This window comes from Lygodium microphyllum, chromosome 19 (genome assembly GCF_053477565.2).
Source record: "Lygodium microphyllum isolate KBCC chromosome 19, Lygodium_microphyllum_v1.1.10, whole genome shotgun sequence".
NCBI classification, from domain to species: Eukaryota; Viridiplantae; Streptophyta; class Polypodiopsida; order Schizaeales; family Lygodiaceae; genus Lygodium; species Lygodium microphyllum.
The window spans coordinates 104,197,944-104,216,442 of NC_141153.1; the positions used below are offsets into that span (position 1 = coordinate 104,197,944).

General features: G+C 38.6%; 1 protein-coding gene across 1 annotated transcript; it reads left to right on the forward strand.

The window, feature by feature from the left end:
• Positions 1 to 11,101: 11,101 nt before the first annotated feature.
• Positions 11,102 to 11,830, forward strand: LOC148020233 (cytochrome c oxidase subunit 6a, mitochondrial-like). Its single transcript, XM_087699663.1, has 2 exons — positions 11,102 to 11,269; positions 11,470 to 11,830. Exons 1-2 carry the CDS (start codon positions 11,102 to 11,104, stop codon positions 11,629 to 11,631), a joined length of 330 nt encoding a protein of 109 aa, XP_087555789.1. The 3' UTR covers positions 11,632 to 11,830.
• The last annotated feature ends 6,669 nt before the right edge of the window (positions 11,831 to 18,499 follow it).

The window sequence follows — 18,499 nt, forward strand, 5'->3', positions numbered from 1 at the left end:
TCATCTACGTGTATTGCCTCCTCTAAAACTCTAGCTAGCATGTCTCGTTGCAAGGTGGAGTTACTGGCCAAAGCCTTGTAGAGCTCCTCACTCCAAATCACGTTCATGAACACTGTAGACACTGCCCTCTCGATAGGTCGCTCATTGGCAGGGATTCTCTTGTAGAGGCTACACACCTGAGTGATGTAATCCCTAACATCTTCCTTCTCCCTTTGATTGATGTTCATCAACCTAACGATAAGGTTATCCAAATACCCTGCCTCCGAAAACCTATTGATGAAGAGGCCCTTAAGGCGAACAAAGTCCGTACGTTCTGCGTCATCTAGACTAGAATACCAGGTCCTCCCCTTATCGCCTAAGCATAGGCCGAAAGCTTGAGCTCGCTACGCAGGGTCAGTAAGACCGTTTGCCTCACATACTTGCTCGAACTGCTCCATGAAGCTGTACGGATCACTGCTAGGTTCGTATCTAGCTAGTTGTTTTGCTACGATGGAGATTCTAACCTGCCCTTTAGCCCCTTGCGTGACTCCCAATCCCGATAGTAGCGCGGTGGCTAGGGCAGTAGCGCTCTGTTCAATGGACGTATTGTCCAAGAGTCGCTTTGCTACCAGTTCGCTCAGTGTCATGTCAGCCTCTACTGCCCGTTCCCTCTCTACATTCGGTCCAGATTTGGCCGCTCCAGCTAGGTCTAGCACTAGCCTCGTACATATCTACGTCTTGCTATAGCCTTCTAGCCCTTTGCTCATGGTTGTAGGCAATTATGCCTTCTAGCGCTCTCTTGATTGCTCTTCTCTCTTCTTCCAGGTTTGCTACCACTTCCTCTACAAATCTGCCCTGGATCATGTCCTAGTGAGTAGATCGTAGTTGTGGACCAGTTCCTGGACTGAGGTTGGAAATTCTCCTAAGTCTAATTGGTCCTCTCCTCGTTCGCCTCTTGATCCCGACATTGTTTCTCCTTTCAGCTCCACGAGGTTTTCAATAAATCAAAGCAGCTCGGCAGCGTCCAATCCTCTATATTGTTGCTTTCCGTGTCTTCGTGTCTCCTCCAGGTCCTACTAGTAAGGCACTCAGGCACCTGTCTAAGTCTTGGGGTCCTCTCCTACTAGTGGGTTCCTTAATGTTATTAGATATCCTGATGTGTTCCTTGTTATTTGAAAGCAACTGCAATCCTTATTCACACGTTATGCTTAGTGCTTTCCTGGTGCTTGGTGCGAAAGCAGGCTTTTCTCTTTTCTTGCAGTGCAAATTTAGTGGAACACAAGAGTGAAGTGCTGATGCAGAAAGCGTTTAATGCAAACTCCACTCTGTTTCTTTCCACATTCTTAGCCTGATTTGAGTTCTAAGCTCGGTTCCCGGCTATTCTATGGTCTTTCTGAAGGCCTGTGCTGTGTTTTCTATTCTACTCTAAGTTCGATTAGTCTCTAAGGTTCTAATGGTGAAACTGGATCTTGGGGGTGTTCAGGGTTGTGTCCTGGGGATCAGGTCTGTGGTAGGGTCAACTAAAGATCCTTATTTTTCCTTTTGGCAGGATGGTCTGATTCCTAGAATCGGACAGGGCTAGTCCGACTCTAGTAGTCGGACGGTCCGATTCTTGCAGTCGAACAGCGTGGTCCGAGTCCAGCAGTCGAACAGCGTGGTCTGAGTCTAGCAGTTGGACAGTGTGGTCCGAGTCCCTCAGTCGGACGGTCTGATTATGATGGCGGTCCGAGTGCCACATGGCACGTCCGATTGGACTATCCGATTCAAGGAATCGGACATGGCTGGTTCGACTCTAGTAGTCGGACGGTCCGATTCTTGGAATCAGACGGTCTGACTCCAAGACTCGGGTGGTCCGATTCTGGGAATCGGACCACTGAGACTTGGTCCCGACTGCGTCTGGCTGCAGGCGCGATTCCGACGCGTTTCGATCCCACTTGATGCCTGCTACACACAATCACAAGAGACTTTCCAAATCTGATTAGGGCACTACTAAGAAGCACCAGACTCACCTGGAGTAGCACAAATCGATGGCACCCAGAATCGTGATAGCGCTCCCTCTTCCTGGTGACCAAAAACTCTCTCTCTCTCTCACAAGGCTAACCAATGAAATGAGGTTTGTCCTGGCCTCCCAAGCCTCTTAAGGTCCTTTCCTAGCACTGCAAAACCTTAAAGACAGTCCCCTTTTCCCTGTTTTACCCAGAAATTTGAATCTGGTCCCCTATTTCCCTATTTCTAGCAGCAGCCAAAACCTCTGTTTTCTCTTTTCTTAACCTAATCTAACCTTAATCTAGTGCAGCCAAAATGCAAAACAGAGATGCAGAATGGTAGTCCTACACTAATGCTTCCAACAAACCAAAACACTTACTTGTTTCTCGGATTAAAACCTCCTAAATCTCCTAGATATCTCGAGCACCGGTTCGGGCTGCAAACCCTACTTCTGTGCTCAATTTGATGCGCAAGGCACTCAAGGCTCGATTCCGTCAGTCCCGGCAATGGAACCAAAATGAAGGGGAGCTACAAGCTCTACCCCGAGACCTAGAAACCACTTATTGCTCAAGTGTTTCGAACCGAGCGGCCACAGCTACCTCGTGCATAGCCGATGTGCAATGCCTACCTTACGAGTATAGTGAGCTTACCTTGATGCTCGATCGAGTACCCTCCTCTTTCTTGCACACCGGTAGCTCCACGATCCTTGAGGCAAGCTCAAGCAACCTCAATCCCTCTCCCATGAGCTTCATCCTCCATAGCCACGCGCGAGACAAGAGAAGAGAAGAGAGGAGGGGAAGATGAAGAGAGAAGATGGAGAGCTTCTTCTCCAAGATCCCTCACTCTCACACAATCACTCCCTCACTTCCTCACACTCTCTCAATCCCTCTCTCAAGCACAAGCAAGAAGGCAAGAAACAAGTGAGGAAGAAGAAGAAGCTTTGGCCACACACAAGAATGATCTTCTCATTCACTTTTTGAACTTTATATACATGCCCTACTTTTCATGGGTGGTCATCCCCTTTTTTTTCATGGCCGGCCATTAGCCTAGGCCCATTTCTCATTTCCCACCGTTCTAATCTATCCTATTCCCAACTAATGCATACAATTTGCACAGGAGTGAGCCTGGCGCTCTTTTACAAGGATTCGGGAGTGCTTTCACACTTAATGGTGTGCTTTTTACTCTTTTACTTTCCTTGGGCGACTCTAAGACTTCTTGAGGGTCGTGCCCGTGCTTTTAATTTTTCTCGGGTCTAGTTACCAGTTAAGGCACCTTTTTCTTCCTTTTGTCCTACGCCTTTTGCTATTTCCTTTTTTCCATTTCCCGCTTCTCTGTGCTGCGGTAAAGATAATTTTATGGCGTTATCGTCGAACATTACATGCTCAATTTCCATGTGATCTAGAGCAGGTTTCACAGATAATAGGTTCTATAAATACCACGTTCACAATAAAGAATAATGGAGATTTTTATTCCATCTCGCCTAGTTTGAGTTAAAGACAAGGGAGTCAAACCGGTAAGCTATTTCCTGACATCTTGGATGTCCATATGATAGAAATGACTGAGGGCACTCAAGATAATTTAGCTATTGTCCCTTATAGGGCTTTACCCTTGGTACACTCTGTGAATGCGAGGGAAGAAGAACCAGAATCTAGTACAAGGCATAGTTTTCTTGAAGATGTATCAATGGAAATATCGAAAGATGTACCTACGGTCAAGCCTCGAAAAATAGCCTCTTTGTTTATTGAAGAGCCCGAAGTGGAAGTAGTTAAAATAGGAATGGCAGAAGGGAAATATTTAAATCTAGGAGCTCAATTGAAATTCCAAGATAGCATTACGAGCACATGTCGGGGAAATTGCTTGGTCTTATACGGACCTTAAAGGTATTAAAGCTAAACTTTGTCAACATTATATTGATCTAGAACCAGGCACAAAACCCGTTTGTCAACGCCAACGACGAACAAATCCTGTGTATGCAGAACTGGTTAAAGCTGAGATTACTAAGCTTCTTGATGCGGGATTTATATATCCTGTTGCATATAGTGAATGGGTATCTCCAATTGTGGTAGTACCCAAGAAGAATAGCAAGAAAATCCACATTTGTATTGATTATAGGAAGCTTAATAGTAATACAAGGAAATATCATTTTCCTTTGCCATTTACAGATCAAGTACTTGATAAGGTTGCAAGCCATGAGCTACATTCTTTCATGGATGGGTTTAGTGGTTACAACCAAGTGTTAATTCATCGTGAAGATCAATCCAAAACTACTTTTACTACTGAATGGGGTACATTCGCTTATGAAGTAATGCCTTTTGGTTTATGTAATGCACCCGCAATGTTTCAAAGAGTTATGATTGCAGCTTATCAAGATTTTCTTCGACAATGGATGGAAGTTTTTCTAGATGACTTCTGTGTCTATGGAACAGCAAAAGAAATGCTTGATCAATTGGCACAAGTATTTGAACGTAGTGATGAAGTAGGTATATCGTTAAATCTTGATAAATGTGTTTTTGGAGTTCCAAAAGGAACATTGTTAGGGCATATCGTTTCTAAAGAAGGCATTGCTATGGACCCAACTAAAATTGCCAAGATTTTTGCACTCCCTCCACCAACAACTCTTAAACAACTTCGAGGTTTTCTAGGACATCTAAATTATTATCGACTATTCATTTCTGATTTTGCAAAGATGGCCTCACCTTTAACAAATTTTCTACGAAAGGATACTCCTTTTAATTGGGATGATACTTGCAAGAAAGCATTTGAATTTCTTAAGCAGAAGTTCATAGAAGGACCGGTATTGGCACCCCCGGATTGGACGAAGGAATTCCATATTCATGTAGATGCATCTATGAATGTCGTGGGAGCAGTTTTATGTCAAGCAGATGACAATAAGGTGGATCATCCGATCTATTACGCAAGCCGTAACCTAAGTGATGCAGAAAGAAATTATACTACCACTGAGAAAGAATGCTTATCAATGGTTTTTGCGGTGGAGAAATTTTGTCATTATTTATTAGGAAATAAATTTACTATTTATGTTGAACATGAAGCATTAAAGTAATTGCTTAATAAAGCAGAACTTTCAGGACGTGTAATTCGTTGGATGCTATTATTTCAGGAGTTTGATTTTCAAATAGTTACTCGTCCTAGTAGAGCTCATGTTCTAGCAGATCATCTTTCTCGATTATTAACATCAGATAAGGAGGAAGTTGTGGAGGATGATTTGCCAGATGCATCACTTTTTACGATAGAGACGCAGGTTCCATGGTATGCTGATATTGTAAATTTTCTTAGCACAACTCGGTATCCACCTGGTGCTGATAAACGACGAAAGCGACAAATTCTAATGCAAGCACGCTCCTACGGATTATTAGGGGGCTATCTTTATAGATTTTTTCCAAGGGAAGGTATCTATCGGCAATGTGTAAGGGAAGATGAAGTCCCTGTGGTTCTTAAGGCATTGCATGATGAGCCGTGTGGTGGCCATTTTGCCGGTGAATTAACTGCAAGAAAGGTTTTATTAGCTGGGTATTGGTGGCCTACTTTATTTAAGGATGCTTATTATTATTGTCAAAAATGTGATGTATGTCAAAGGACTAGTCGTCCTTCTAAGAGTTTTGCTATACCTTTGACACCCATCTTGGCATTAGCACCTTTTGAGAAGTGGGGGATTGATTTTGTGGGCCTAATTGATCCACCTACTAGATATTGTTCTAATCGTTATATCTTGGTCTGTACTGATTATATTACCAAGTGGGTGGAAGCAAAAGCACTTAAGACCGATAAATCCATTGAGGTGGCTAAGTTTATGTATGAGAATATCATTACCCATTTTGGGTGCCCACTGGAATTAGTAAGTGATACAGGTTCCCATTTCTTGAATGGTCTAATTAGTGAGTTAACATAATTATATCAAATTAAGCATCGCAAATCAACGCCTTATTATCCAAGGGATAATGGCCAAGTCGAAGTAACTAATAGAATTATTTGTGGAATTTTAACTAAAATGGTTGCTTCTCATAGGCGAGATTGGGATGAACGTTTATATGAGGCATTATGGGCCTATAGAACCATTTATAAGGTGGCAGTGCAAAATACACCTTTCAATTTAGTTTATGGAACTAATGCTATTTTTCCTATTGAACAAGAGTGCCCCACTTTACGAGTAGCCCTATCGTTACAATTAGGTGTGGCTGAATCATTGAAGCAAAGGATTTTACAATTGGTGAAGTTAGATGAGGAAAGACTATTAGCTTTACAAAGCTTAGAAGCCATGCAAAAACGTCGTAAAGCATGGCATGATCAGAACATTAAAGTACGATAGTTTAAGGAGGGCGATGTAGTTTTACTTTATGACAGTCGATATTACAAATTTCTTGGAAAGCTCAAAATTCGTTGGTTAGGACCTTTTAAGGTTATTAAAGTTTACGATAATGGTTCTCTAGATGTACAAGATATTAATGCTGAAAATGAGATATTTAGAGTTAATGGCCTTCGCCTTAAACATTTTGTGACTTAGGATAGCTAGGTATAGTTAGATCAGTGGTTAAAATAATCCCTGACTAATCTACATTTGGATTTCTTTTTTTTTCTTTTTGGGGGGGATTTTAATGGGATGCAGGTATGGCTTTCGTGTGGATGGATGCACTTTACCCTCGTCTTGATGCTGACAGTTCTGATCCTACTCATGTCGGCCCATATAGTATTCTGCATTTTTAGACGTGTAACAGGTTTTTGTATGCACTGAGGGGAGAAGCTTGTTGTGGTTCTTCTTTTGTGATCATTTTTTGTTTGCAGTATCATCCACCATTTGATTGTAGGCAGTGTCAACGGCATCTTTATGTGCGTGCGCAGCTCCTGTGTTGGCAGTGTCGCACATACTTTCAACGTTATGGTACCACTGTCATGCAGGATATGATAGGTTATACATACCAGTGCCATGATTATGATAGTGTATTCTCGCCTAAGCGTGGCGTTGCTCAATATAGGGTGGGTAGAGAGCAACACGAATTTTCCCAATATCAAGCTACTGTTTACCGTCTTACTCCATCATATCCCGATGATCAAGTAACTGTTAGTTGTCCCTGTTGGGATTATATATCTTGGTATATGGATAGGACCAAGGGCTACTCTTTAGGATGTTTACCAATGGCACCTATGCCCTATTATGACGATGCAGTTGCGGCTCCACTCCATGATGTGATGGAGGTTTTTAGCGACGCACCTGATAGCAAGTCTATGACATCTGATGTACCTACGTTAGAGGCTATTCATGAGCATCTTATATCTGATGATTTAGTTGATAGGTTTGACTTAGATAGTGTGGATGATTTTGGATTAGGGTTATTGTTTGCAGTCGAAGATCTTAGAGAGTTTGAGGATTTTAGTTTAGATCTTTTGTTTTCTTAGAGTCTTTTGGTTTTTTACTTTATTCTACATTTAAAAAGAAAGAAAAATATAAAAAAAACAAAACAAATAATCTTTTTTTAAAAAAACTTTTGATTTGTTGATACCTTTACATTTTAGGTTTTCGCGCACTTTAGCTTAGTTAGTCTTCATATGATTAGGTAGTTAGTTGCACGCACGGTTGGGGTACTCCTTTAGTGCTAGGAGCTTATTACAAGGGAGTTTGACTATGTGGCCAGTTTCTAAAGGAGTTTCATTATTTATTGAGCTAGCCTATTAATGGTTTAGTGGTTAGTGGTTGAGTTCTGTGCAGGTTTAATGATTTTTTTTAATATATTTGAGAACCACTACGTGTTTATTGTCGCATTATTTTGGAGCTGCAACGTCAATGTACTTAACAGGTTGTTTCATACCTAATCTATCTATTTATATTCGTTTGAAATAAAGGACAGTAACAATATATATAACTTGATTGAAATAATTTAGAGATTTCAAAACCCAAGTAATTACAGAAGGAACACAACACAAAACATTTAAAACACAAATACACTGCAAGATACATAAACAATTTAGTCTATATGAGAGTCCACTCACATGGGATGGGACTTAGCACCAGGGAGTGCTTAAAAAAGGGGGTGATGTGTGTGCATGACATAGTGAATTTCATGGTATGGAAGTCTAATTAGGAATCCAATAGAGTTTTCCCTTGACTTTTTGTTGCTTTTTTAGTGATGTGGGGTAGCTGAATAACAAGATTCTCTCCACGAAATTTTGACTAGGAGTAGTGTGGAAGAGAAATGCTGAGCTAGTGAGTCTCTTTGCTTGTCATTTTCCTAGGCAAGGTAACTGATATTATGTGCTAGATTAGATTCCTCGCGCGACGCTGTTGAGCTAAAATGTTTGAACGTTCAATTTAGTGATGAATTCCTAGCCTTCTAGCCATTCTTATAAGTCATGAGACTCAAAATTAAAGTAATAATAATAAATTAAGTTTGGGAGAGTCTATCTATTTATTCTTCTAAAAAGAATACGAAAAAGAAAAGAAAGAAATTTACAAAAAAAAAAAACCCTAAGACTGCAGGGTTGAAAAAAAAAACCAAAAGAAGATAACCATCGCCTCTGAGGTCCTGGTAGGCTGTAGGGATTTCCTTAACGAGTGCCCTGTGTCCGATGCCTTACATCTCTTTGGGGTGGGACCTTTTGGGAAGGAGAATAAATATATATACTCTTTTGACTTTTCAAAAAAAAAAACCCTCACAAAAGTTTGGAGTTAGGGACCATTGACTGGTTGTTCTAATAGAACATGGAGGGTTAGCAGTTAAACCATAGGAGTCCTATTTGGTATTGTAGTATTGGATTGCCTTGTTTGGGTTCTTTGATAGGCATGGACCTTATTAGTGACGCTATTTCAGAAGCAATATTTCTAGTAGGATGGTAATGTGGCATTTCATTGCCTAGAGAGATTATTGTTGTTTAACGGCTCTAGAAAGCTTCCTAGTTTATGCACTGGATGAACCTCTGTTATGCACTTTAGTGGGAAGAGTGAGTAAGGGGGTTCTTAGTATGTACAAGTTTAAGTATAACTTAATTGAAATATTTGTCTTGCTGGATTTATAATCAGACACAAATTAGTATTTTTATATCTTTTCAGTGTCTACTAGTCTTCTATGTGCGGTTTTGCAGATCTTGTAGCTATGCTCGCGAGGACGCTTCACAATTAAGTGGGGGAGAAATGACAATACCTAGAAACATGTCACACATTGCAAAAAATTTCAACAACATTGTATACATTTGATACACTATTACCATATTTTTACATTAATTTAATGCAGATGCGGTGTTCATAGTTGCTGTCTTTGGAGGTCGTGTCCTTGCAATCTAGCCAGGAGATGTTGGTACAAGGAAGTTCTTGTACGAGAGGAAGGTGGAGTTTTAGACAAAATCTGATAGATTTACTTAGTGAATCTCAGTTATGACAGTTTAAAATTTTCGTGTATGGATTATTATCACTTAGAGAAGATAAGACCTTGTTATAAATTAGGGGTTTTTGGGGGATTTTTAAACTTGGCAAGGTCTTGACAGGCTGATAGGATATCTTAGTATTAATCTAAGGGATGGGGGATTTCACAAGTTATGCTACCTCCTACCTCCCAAGGATTAAATTACTTATGAAGAACACATAGCATCATGATTGTGATTATTGTCTACAGTAATACTGTTGTGATGATCAAGGGGTGATCATTAGATCATTTGTGATTATTGTGATCCCTTTGGGGAGGTGTTGAATATCAAGTAATTGGAAAGATTGAACCTTTCCGCAACCAACATAGGATTTTTCAATGAGATGGTCAAATTGTCAAGACCAAGAGTATTAGGGGACTTTTGGTCCGTATCCCTATCATTAGTGTAGCAGAATATCTCTTGCATTGAGGGTTTTCATCATTGCCCATGTTTGAGGATTCTTTACTTGACTGAAAACAATATGCGAAGAATTGAAAGTCTAAAGAATTGCATGAGGTTTGCAAGTTGGAGATATTCTTTTGAATATAGGTTAATTAATTGAAAGATTTTAGAGTGAGTAAAATGAAAAGAAAAGAAAAGGAGGCCGTTGTATTTCTTACGGGAGCAAGAATGGGGGCGTCAACCCATAGCCCCATCTGCCCTTCCACCCTCCAATTGTAGTATCCGTCTACGCCTAAAGAAACGTTATTATCTCCATGTCGTCCCAATATAAAAATTGAACCATCAATGAAGATCAAGGCATAGACATTAGAATGTGTATTTCTGAAGTAGATTCAAGAGGATGATTTCTGCAAGGACAAAGTGATCCAAAGGGAGCATACCACGAAAAGAGAAGGCCGGATTTACTACCTAGAGACGTAGAGCCTACAAGAAGCATAATCTTGGACAAAGTTTCAAGAAGACACTTTTGGTGAATCAATGCCAAGAGATATTTTCATTATTGTCTCAAAATTCAATGTAAACCCTAATGAATAAGGCATTTGACCTCTCTCATGGGAATTCGTGGTTTCTCAATTGCTACGCAACTATTCCCTCGTGCGTGCCGAGTGTATAAGGGTGCACATAAGTGTCATTTATGATGCAATGATGATGGTTCTTTAAAAAGGCATAACTTCTTGTAATCGGCATGAATGAAGGAATGGCAGTTATGATTCATTGTCTCTCTTCTGTTCTTTGCATGACAGTCGTGTGCGTGGGTTATTTGTTTTGTTGAGGGCATGATGCCCCATGCCTTTAATACTTGGTGACCACAGTGGATGCCCCATTTTTCCTTGCAAGCAAAATTTAAAAGTGGCAACATGGAGACGGTTGCCAAGAAAGAGAAGAAAAGGGGGGCAGAAGCGTCATCATTTTTTGGGCAACGTCGTGAGAGAGAGAGAGAGAGAGAGAGAGAGAGAGAGAGAGAGCGAGGGAGGGCGCACATGCAAGACTAAGCTCTTGGATTGCATACGTAGAACAAATGTTCAGGAAGATGAGGCAGACGGTATCACCCGGCTGATAGGGGGCTACATATTTCCCAATGGGAAATATTCGTCAAAGGACGAAGGATATAAAGAGTGATGGAGCTTTGAGAGCTCCTGGCTTGCTGGTTATAGATACTCCAGGTCACGAGTCTTTCACCAATCTTCAATCGTAGGGATCTGGCTTGTATCCTTGGCCATGTTGACACAGGCAGCGACTGAGCGGCATCTTCGCGAGGAGGAGCTCCATGCATGGAGGATCTTCTTCTTTGACCATCTGCCATTTCTCATCTTCAGAGTCCACTCACGAAAATCTCCAAGAGACTATCAAATGGAAAAGGATCATGATAGCAGGATATGTCGTCTGCACCATTCGCCAACCAAGTATTGATATTTTTGAGTCTTTTGATGAGCTTGTACTAATGAAGCGTGGTGGAAAAATTATTTATATTAGTTGGACTGCCAGGAATTAGTGGTCTTTCTACAAAGCAAAGAAAACGTCTAACAATCGCTGTTGAGCTTGTTGCAAATCCATCTATAATTTTTATGGATGAACCAACTTCAGGATTGGATGCTTGTGCAACAGCAATTGTTATGAGAACTGTTCGAAATACAGTTGATAGCAGGATATGTCGTCTGCACTGCTCTAGGAATCTACAATTTTGTTGCAGAGGGGCATCATGAGTCTGAGGAAAGACCGGCATATTCATATTTACACATTCGAAACAAGGAGTTTCCATGGGGCCTTGATGGGTTTTTTGAATGGAAATACCATTAAGCTCTAGCTCCGTAGCTGTGAGAACTTGACATCATTAGTATCAAATAAATACCTTAACATATGAAGCCAGAGGAAGAGAAGGAAAGAGGCACTCTCCCTTCTTCATAATGGCCAATTAAATCTAAATTAAGAGTTTAATTCTTTTAAACCTCTAAAGGGCAGTTTCCATTGTTAAAATCAATAGCGCGCAAGAAGTGGAAGGAGAGCAAGGGCGATAGAAAGAACTCGCGGTCAAGACAACTAACTGGAAGCTAGACTTTCCGTGACTGGACTGAAAGAGGACACGGCTTCCAAAGACGCGACGACAACCCGCGGATTTAAAAGTACGCGCCTAACCCGTTTAACAAAAATAGAGGTTATAGCATGAGTAAATCTTCAGTTTATTATTTTTAGAAAATGTCTTGAAACTTGTTTTCCTATGCTGAATCGTTATTTGTATTTATGTGGACCTGTTTCTATTTTCTAAAAATAGAAAATAGTCAAAAAAGCTTGAAAATGGCTTAAAATTGTTACAAATAAATTTTTATAAAATTTTTGATTGAAAAATTTATAAGCTATGATATTTTTTCCATGAAGAAAATAATTCTAAAAATTTATTGAATTTTTTTCATAATTTTTAAAGACTATTCAGTATATTTAAAAATTTAAAAATAGTTATTTTTAAAAGAAAAGTAAATTATACTATTCATGGAGAACTGAAAAGATAATTTTTTATGTGTCAATGGAGTTTTTGCAAATTTAAGAAAAAGGAAAACAATTTAATTATATTCTCTTTAAAAGATGTTTACATTGAAAAACATGATGTTTTTATTTTGAGAAAATAAAAAGATACGTGGTGTGCTGTTCAATAACATAGGGAGGGGTAAAAATAAGAAACGTAATAGTCTTTTATAATAGTCGCTTATGTCAAGGAAAAACTATAATCCTAAATTTAAACTATGAATATCAGAAAAATTAATAAAACAATCATCCGATGGTATGAGAGGAAGCCTCGGCATCTAAGTTGAAATTCTATATTTTATTTTCTATAAACATGATTTGTGCGATCAAAAGAGTTAAGAGTGGAGGGCCAGTAGGATAATTGATAACTAAGGGGATACATTGGGGTTTTAAAATAAACTGTGTATGTGGACGTATAAGAGTGTGGAAAGAACTTTTTTTTGTCATAATTGATGTTTAGTTAAAGAAGAAGAAGAAGGAAAGGACGTTACCATTGGAAAATAAAAATAAATTAATTGTCTAAATATTATTTGTTTTGAATGTTTGTTGATTTAAAAAAATAAAGGAAGTAATTTTATAAAAGATGGAGAAGGAAACATTTAAGAAGGAACTGAAACGGAGATATACTTGTAGACTCTATTGAATCTATGTTGTGAAACAATATTTCTAAAGTCAAATATAAAAATTTCCTGGATAAACCACCACTAGTATAGCAGGAGCAATTTATGAGGAGCCGCCCCTGAAAGATGGGGGGGAAACCATAGTTTTTCCTAGGTTTAGAATTCTAGTACCCAAGCTAGAAACCTATCTGTGAGCAATTATTAGAAAGGAAAATAGGATAACTAAGTAAACTTGTTGAATTTGTAGACATTGAGAGAGTACTAGTTGGACTACTATAGTGAAGGGTTATCATAAATATCTGGAAGGTTAGGCAAAGTTATTGCAGTTAGTAGTAAAAATCACCTATCTAGTGCAACAACTCTTAGGAGTTGGCTTGACAACTCGGTTAAAAGTGGCTTGGTCATTGGATGGTGGTCAGTAATCTGCTCTTCCATTGATAAAATTTGATAATTTTGGAGTTGATTTTCTACTATCCCTACAAATTCAACATGGAAAAAGACTCTCCAACATCTCACTTCAAAGGTTTTCACACATGGCAAACCCGCATCAAACTCATCTTGATGAAGAAGGGCCTCTGGGCCATTACCACTGGAAAAGAAAAGAAGCCTCCTGATGCAGACCATGTAGTCACTTCGCAAAAGAATGATGATAAGGCTCAGGCCATTATCAAATTGGATTCAGACGAGAGCTATATCTACCATGTGGATAACTATGATACTTCATAGGATACATGGAAGAGACTTGACACCTTGTTTTTTGTGCACAATCTAAGTCATCAAAGTACGGTCTCTTGATTGAATTTTTCAGGTTTGAAATGAAGTCTAGCACATCACTTGCCACACATCTAAATTACATGAAATGACTTCTAACCCAACTTGCAGGAATCAACATTAAAATGAAAGAAGATGTTTGCATTGGTGTTCTACTTAAAAGTTTACCTCCTGAATATAATAATGTATCAACAACTCTAATCAATATGCCAAACCCTAAGCTTGTTGATATCTAGGCATCACTATTAGAGGAGGAAAAGAAGCTAAAAACTAAGGAATAACCAAGCATCTCTAGAGATGAACAAGTATTATATGTTGGCAACATGTACAAAGGCAAGAAGGACTAGCTTTTCTGTGACTTCTACAAAAGAACCGGACACATCGAGAAGTTCTGCCACACCAGAAAGAGGTCCCAAAAGGCCTACCTAGTTGGTGTTAAAGAAAAAGAAGAAAATGGAGCAAAAGAAGAAGAATAAGAAGAAGAAGACCACCAGGAGAAGGACAAACCTCATCAGTCCTTCTATTCAGATAGACTTTTTTAGCTTTGTATTTCCTAGCTCTAATGCTTCTGACATAAACTTGTAAACTCCTCATGTAGCCTTGTACTACAGCCTTCGTACACTTTGTGAGGCCCTTGCTACAGCCTTTGGATGTCCATCATGTTTGTGGTACCCACACTTAGCCTTTTATGTGACAACCTCTGGTGTTTTGCCATGTTTATGGTATGCCCACACTTTGCAGGTATTGCTTTCACTAAAGCCTATATGCTTTGTACTTCTGGTTGTGATTGAGGAGGGGTGTTGAGATGTTTGCAATCACACCTACTTCAGTCTCTTTGTAAGGAGCAACGAGGGCCCAAGACTAGAATCCCATATGCACAGTTGGAGAAGTGCTACCATTCAGTTTCCTATAAAGCATTGTGCACTCTTTTCTAATGCAATGTCATAGTACTTTTGTCCTTCATTAAAGTCTATGTGTCATTATCAATCAATACACAAGATTGTATTTATGAGTCCAAGCTTCCATCTTGGAACCTAATTCACTTGTGTAACAGTCAGTCATGTAAATGTCTTCATGAACTCACTCGTTCTCTTCCTGACCCGGCCAATGACCAAGCCACTTTTAACCGGGTTGTCAAGCCAACTCCTAAGAGTTGTTGCACTAGATAGGTGATTTTTACTACTAACTGCAATAACTCTGCCTAACCTTCCAGGTATTTATGATAAGCCTTCACTATAGTAGTCCAACTAGTATTCTCTCAATGTCTACAAATTAAACAAGTTTACTTAGTTATTCTATTTTCCTTTTTAATAATTGCTCACAGATAGGTCTCTAACTTGGGCACTAGAATTCTAAACCTAGGAAAACTATGGTTTCCCCCCATCTTTCAGGGGCGGCTCCTCATAAATTGTTCCTGCCATACTAGTGGCGGTTTATCCAGGAAGTTTTGATGTTTGACTTTAGAAATATTGTTTCACAACATATATTCAATAGAATCTATAAGTATATCTCCGTTTTAGTTCCTTCTTAAATATTTCCTTCTCCACCTTTTATAAAATTACTTTCTTTTATTTATTTATTTTAATCAACAAACATTCAAAACAAATCAACTAACGTGCCATAAACCCATAAACTTTAATTTTCCTTTTTAAACGTTTTCCCTCTCCGTTTTGCACAATTCGTCGTTGCTATTAATGTTTAGAAAATTAATTTATTTTTATTTTCCAATGATAACGTCATTTCTTTCCTCTTCTTTAACTAAACATTAATCATGACAAAAACAAGTTCTTTCCACACTCTTATATGTCCACATACACAGTTCATTTTCAAACCCCAATGTATCCCCTTAATTATCAATTATCTTAGTGGCCCTCCACTCTTAACTCTTTTGATTGCTCAAATAATGTTTATAGAAAATAAAATATAGAATTTCAACTTAGATGCTGAGGCTTCCCCGCATGCCATCAGATGATTTTTTTATTAATTTTTTTGATATTCATAGTTTAAATTTAGGATTATAGTTTTTCCTTGACATAAGTGATTATTATAAAATACTATTACATTTCTTATTTTTACCCCTCCCTATGTTATTGAATAGCACACCACGTATCTTTTTATTTTCTCAAAATAAAAACATCATGTTTTTCAATGTAAATATATTTTAAATACAATATAATTAAATTGTTTTCCTTTGTTTAAATTTTGCAAAAACTCCATTGACACATCAGAAATTATCTTTTCAGTTCTCCATGAATAGTATAATTTTTTAAATTGATAGAAAATCCATTTTTATATGAAAACTGTTATTTTTCTTTTAAAAATAACTATTTTTGAATTTTTAAATACACTGAATATTCTTTAAAAATTATTTAAAAAATTCAATAAATTTTCAGAATTATTGTCTTCATGGGAACAATATCATAGCTTATAATTTTTCAATCAGCAATTTTATAAAAATTTATTTGTAATATTTTTAAGCCCTTTTCAAGCATTTTTGACTATTTTCTATTTTTAAAAAATAGAAACAGATCCACATAAATACAAATAACCATTCAGCGTAGGAAAACAGGTTTCAAGACATTTTATAAAAATAATAAACTGAAGATTTACTCATGCTATAACCTTTATTTTTGTTAAACGGTTTAGGTGCGTACTTGTAAAATCCGCCGGGTTGTCGTCGCGTCTTTGGAAGCCATGTCCTCTTTCAATCCAGTCATGGAAAGTCTAGCTTCTAGCTAGTTGTCCTGACCGCGAGTTCTTCCTATCGCCCTTGCTCTCCTTCAGCTTCTTGCCCGCTATTGATTTTAACAATGGAAACTGCCCTTTAGGGGTTTAAAAGAATTAAACTCTTAATTAAGAGTTAATTGGCCATGGCTTTTTTATTCTTCATGTCGACAACTTTAGGGAAGATAATGTAATTATGGATCTTGGCCATCTGATCACGGATTTCTGCGCGAAGCTAGGCGATTGAAAGAGGGGAAATTCTGCTCTAGACCTACAATCTCAGTCTGCCCAAGTGTGTTGAGGCTCCGAATTGGCCATTATGAAGAAGGGAGAGTGATGGAGGAGCAGAAGAGAAGTTGGAATTCAATTGATGTCTGCAATGATCTATGATCTTGCTTGGGCTTCCAGAGAAGTGATTCTTCATTCCCTCCATCGAATCGTTGAATGGGTAAGGCGCCCTCTCTCCTTCTCTTCCTGGCGACGACTACAAAGGCACTTATCAAAAGAATTGATCATTTAATGTTTAATCTTATCCCTATCATCATAATGATGAGCAAATGATGGATTGATCTTCTTTGATGGTGCCCATGGTTCCCTGCGCTCTACCTTCTCCTCCTCTTCCCAGAAGAAGGCGCCTCTTAATTTTGTTGCCATCATCCAAAAAAATTGTTTCTCTCTCTCTCTCTCTCTCTCTCTCTCTCTCTCTCTCTCTCTCTCTCTCTCTCTCTCTCTCTCTCTCTCTCTCTCTCTCTCTCTCCCCTGCACCACTAGAAGGCGCCTTTCCAGATCACGCTTCCTCTCTCCTTCTCGTTGCAACGGCCTCCCTTTCTTCTTCATTTTACTCACTCTAAAATCTTTCAATTAATTAACCTATATTCAAAAGAACATCTCCAACTTGCAAACCTTGTGCAATTCTTTACACTTTCAATTCTTCGCATGTTGTTCTCAGTCAAGTAAAGAATCCTCAAACATGGGCAATGATCAAGAAATATTCTACTACACTAATGATAGGGATACGAACCAAAAGTCCCCTAATACTCTTGGCCTTGACAATTTGACCGTCTCATTGAAAAATCCTATGTTGGTTGCGGAAAGGTTCAAGCTTTCCAATTACCTGATATTCAACACCTCCCCAAAGGGATCTTGATAATAATCAATGATCTAATGATCACCCCTTGATCATCACAACAGTATTACTGTAGACAATAATCACAATCATGATGTTGTGTGTTCTTCATAAGTAATTTAATCCTTGGGAGGTAGGAGGTAGCATAACTTGTGAAATCCCCATCCCTTAGATTAATACTAAGATATCCTATCAACCTGTCAAGACCTTGCCAAGTCTAAAAATCCCCCGAAAACCCCTAATTTATAACAAGGTCTTATCTTCTCTAAGTGATAATAATCCCTACGGGAAAATTTTAAACAGTCATAGCTGAGATTCACTAAGTAAATCTATCAGATTTTGTCTAAGACTCCACCTTCCTCTCGTACAAGAACTTCCTTGCACCAACATCTCTTGGCTAGACTGCAAGGACACGGCCTCCAAAGACAACAACTACGAACACCGCATTTGCATTAAATTAATGTAAAAATATGGTAATAGTGTATCAGATGTATACAATGTTGTTGAAAATTTTTGCAATATGTGACATGTTTCTAGGTGTTGTCATTTCTCCCCCACTTAATTGCGAAGCGTCCTCGCAATCATAGCTACAAGATCTGCAAAACCGCACATAGAAGACTAGTAGACACTGAAAAAATATAAAAATACTAACTTGTGTCTTATTATAAATCCAGCAAGACAAATATTTCAATTAAGTCATATAAAAACTTGTACATACTAACAACCCCCTTACTCACTCTTCCCACTAAAGTGCATAGCAGAGCTTCATCCAATGCATAGAATATACCAACTAGGAAGCTTTCTAGAGCCGCTAAACAACAATAATCTCTCTAGGCAATGAAATGCCACACTACTATCCTACTAGAAATATTGATTCTGAAATAGCGCCACTAATAAGGTCCATGCC

Bases quoted from the DNA above. Each gene is read 5' to 3' on its own strand.
- LOC148020233 (XM_087699663.1), top strand. From the start codon at position 11,102: ATGCATGGAGGATCTTCTTCTTTGACCATCTGCCATTTCTCATCTTCA. The intron at 11,270-11,469 runs GTACTAATGAAG...TTCGAAATACAG, and splicing joins TTGAGTCTTTTGATGAGCTT to TTGATAGCAGGATATGTCGT.